At 69.9% G+C, this 3,475-nt stretch overlaps 1 protein-coding gene across 1 annotated transcript; it reads left to right on the top strand.

Annotated features, from left to right (window-relative positions):
- The first annotated feature begins 381 nt into the window (after positions 1–381).
- GSX1 (GS homeobox 1) lies at positions 382–1,789 on the top strand. The gene is made up of 2 exons (XM_026108928.2): positions 382–769; positions 1,122–1,789. The coding sequence occupies exons 1-2, from the start codon at positions 382–384 to the stop codon at positions 1,475–1,477; spliced, it is 744 nt and encodes a 247-aa protein (XP_025964713.1). The 3' UTR covers positions 1,478–1,789.
- Positions 1,790–3,475: the final 1,686 nt, after the last annotated feature.

Here is a 3,475-nt window from a genome sequence, read left to right as displayed (position 1 = left end):
AACAAGGGGGAGCGGGCTGAAAGCTGGCCTGAAAGCGAAGGAGCGCGATAAAGAGAAAGAAAAGAATATTAAATCGCGAGAGAATGAGAAAATAACCCCGCCAAAGGGAGAGGAGGGGAGAGGCCGCCTGCTACGGCGTGGGTGGGGTCGACAAGAATAGAGTACATTATGCAGTTCATTTAGTTAACAAGGGAAATAATGAGGGAGCGTGCGGCGTGAATGCCAAGAGCAGAGGCACAGAAAGCCTATTGAGGGCCCGGCGTCGCCATCACATGGCGAGGGCGCTATTTAAAGCGGGCCGGCGGGCGCCGTTCAGCACCACTCGGGCTGGCCAGCGGCGCGGGCGGGGCGCGGGGCGCTGCGCGGGCGCTGCGCGGGGCCATGCCGCGCTCCTTCCTGGTGGACTCGCTGGTGCTGCGCGAGGCGGGCGAGAAGAAGGGCGAGGGCAGCCCGCCGCCGCCGCTCTTCCCCTACGCCGTGCACCCCTCGCACCCGCTGCCCGCGCTGCCCGCCGGCGCCTGCCACGCGCGCAAGGCCGGGCTGCTCTGCGTCTGCCCGCTCTGCGTCGCCGCCTCCCAGCTGCACCCGCCGCCGCCCGCCATCCCCCTGCTCAAGGCCTCCTTCCCCCCCTTCGGCTCCCAGTACTGCCACTCGCCCCTGGCCCGCCAGCAGCACTCCGTCTCGGCCGTCGGCGTCGGGCACGCCCCGGCGCTCTACCAGGGCGCCTACCCGCTGCCCGACCCGCGGCAGTTCCACTGCATCTCCGTGGGTAAGCGCGACACGCGTGGGCGCGCGGCGGGGGAGGGCGGCGCGGCGGGGGCCCTGGGCGCCCGCGGGCGGCTGCGAGGTGGGGCCCTGCCCTGCGCCCCGCAGCCTCGACGGCGCGTCGCGGCCCCTCTCCCCGCCGGGGCTGTCACGGCGCCCCCGCGAGAGCCCGGCCCGGGCGGTGGGAAGCGGGGGAGGATGCGGCCGCGGGCAGCTCGGCGCGGCGGCTGCGGCGGGATGGACACGGCGGGTGCCGGGACGGCGGCCCCGCAGAGCGGGCGGGGGCGGCGGCGAGGAGCCGGGCGGGTGTCGCCGGCCGGGCTCCGGCCGGTGCTGACCGTGGCTCCGCTCCGCAGACAGCACGTCCAGCCAGCTGCCGAGCAGCAAGCGGATGCGCACCGCCTTCACCAGCACGCAGCTCCTGGAGCTGGAGAGGGAGTTCGCCTCCAACATGTACCTCTCCCGGCTGCGGCGAATCGAGATCGCCACCTACCTGAACCTCTCCGAGAAGCAGGTGAAGATCTGGTTCCAGAACCGCCGGGTCAAGCACAAGAAAGAAGGCAAAAGCAGCTCCCACCGGGGCGGGGGCCCTGGCCACAGCTGCAAATGCTCGTCCCTTTCCACCACCAAGTGCTCGGAAGACGACGAGGACTTGCGCATGTCTCCATCCTCCTCAGGGAAGGACGACAGAGGCCTCGCAGTCACCCCCTAGCCCAGCACGCCAGACACCGGCTCCCCAGGGACCGTGCGAGAGCAGGACGGGGAGTCCTGCCTGCTCAGGGGCCGACCCGCAGTGGAAGGATTTTATACCGTTTTGTATAATTGTGTAATTTGCGAAGGACTTTCTCGCCTTTCTAGATCCCCGGCCGCGAGGGCCGGTGTCCGTGAGCCCTGTTGTAAATAAACTGCTCCCTAGGACCCAGGCGTTCCCCAGTAGTGCTTGCTGTCTCCCTCGTCTCCCCGCAGGCACCGCCCGCCCTCCCCGGGGAGCGCCCCGGCCCGGCAGCGCTCTCGCAGCCCCCCCCGGACAGGGACAGGCGCGGATGATGCGCGGGGGCGGGCGGCGCGGGCCGCGGCTGGGCGGCCGCTCTCCCGGGGCTCCGTCCGGTGACTCGGAGGAGGGCGGCAGCGGGTGGACGGGGAGGGCGGGGGGCTGTTTGGGTTATCATCATTAATTTCTTTTTCCTCCCCAAATGTTCTCGGTTTGGTTTTGACTCCGGCGCCTGCGGGCGCGCGGCTGTGGTTGTATCGCTCCGTCCCCCTCCTTCCCCGCGGGAGATATTTATTTATTTATTTATGTGCAAAGAAAAATGACGATGGCGATGATAATAATGATGATGCTAATAATAAAGTCTCGTTGGTGGTTTATTTCCTCCCTTCACGTAGAAAGCATCCTCTCGGTGTCCACAGGCTTGAGCCGGGCGCGGCACCGGGGCTCCGCTCCCCCCGGAGCACCGTCTCTGTCCGCCCCCGACGGCGCCCTCCGCCGAGCCCGGGACCGGCCCGCCCGCCGGCCCGCCCCGGCGAGGCACAGCGACGGGCGCTGATCGCAGGAGCTCTCCATTTCTGCGGCCCCCTTTGAAGGTACGCGGGGCGGCGACCCCCTGCCCGGCGCCCTGCAGGCTCCCTGGGAGTCCCGGCCCCACCTGCTGCAAAGCGCCCGATCCGGATCAGTCCTCGCTCGGCCTCCCTTTAGCTTCTCTTCCCGCCTCCCCTTCCCATTCCTAAGTCTGCAGGAGGGAGAGACGGATTTGCTCGCATCGGTATGTACGGCTATAGAGGAACATAAATACCCCCGCCCCGGGCAGCCGGCACTCCCCCGGCACCCCCGGCTCCTGGGGGAGCCCCGACCCCCGGACTCCTCGCCGGGGCGGCACCAACCCCGCCGGGCTGTGCTGCGCCTCCTCGCTTCGCCGCAGCAGCCTCCCCGGCGCTCGGCGGCGGCGGCGCTTTGCCGTCGAGGAAGCGGGTCGCCCGTTTTACGCACGGCTTCTCGCCCCTGCCCGGCGGGGGCCCCGGCAGCGCTCGGCCGCCGAGCCGGGGCTGGGCCTCCCTCCGCCCCGACGGCAGGGGCGCGCCGCCCGCCCCGAGGTGCGGGGCCACCGCGGGGCACGGGTCACCGCCGAGGCTGAGCACAGCGCGGGATCCGCTCCGTTTCCGAGGGTAAAAGCGCTTTCTGGGGACCCGGCGGGGAGCAGCCGCTGCGGGAAACCCCGCTCCCCCAGCACGCTGCCCCGGACGTGCTTTCCCCGGCGCAGCGGTGGCGCAGCCCGGCACCCGGCAGCCGGTGCCCGGGCCCCAGCCGCAGGGTGCTGGGCGCAGCGGAGCCGCCGGCCGCGGGGAGCACTGGGCTCGCGGGCTCGGCGGTTTTCAGCTCTGGAGCCTGGGAGCCGGGATTTGCTCCCTGAATTGCCGTCTGTCCCTGTCCGCCCCAGCACGCGACCGGCTTTTCCGTCAGCAGCGGGTCTGAAGCCCCCGAGGCCCCCGGGAAGAGCCGGCTGCTGGGAGCGGAGAGCTCGGACCTCTCTGTACCTCCCCGCAAATCCTCGCGGAAAGGGTCCACGCAGCCTTGTGCAAGGGCTGAACTCAGCGTGGGGAGCTGCGGGTTTGGGGTCCCCAGGCAACGAGGGTGGAGAAGGGATGAATTTGTTCAAGGCAAAGCTCTGCCGCTGGTGAAATTGCCACTGCCTGGGCGGCCTCAAGTCCTGTC

This window comes from Dromaius novaehollandiae, chromosome 1 (genome assembly GCF_036370855.1).
Source record: "Dromaius novaehollandiae isolate bDroNov1 chromosome 1, bDroNov1.hap1, whole genome shotgun sequence".
In the NCBI taxonomy this organism is placed as follows: domain Eukaryota; kingdom Metazoa; phylum Chordata; class Aves; order Casuariiformes; family Dromaiidae; genus Dromaius; species Dromaius novaehollandiae.
The sequence above is the reverse complement of the archived record's forward strand: the minus strand, read 5'-3'. Positions and strand labels throughout refer to the sequence as shown.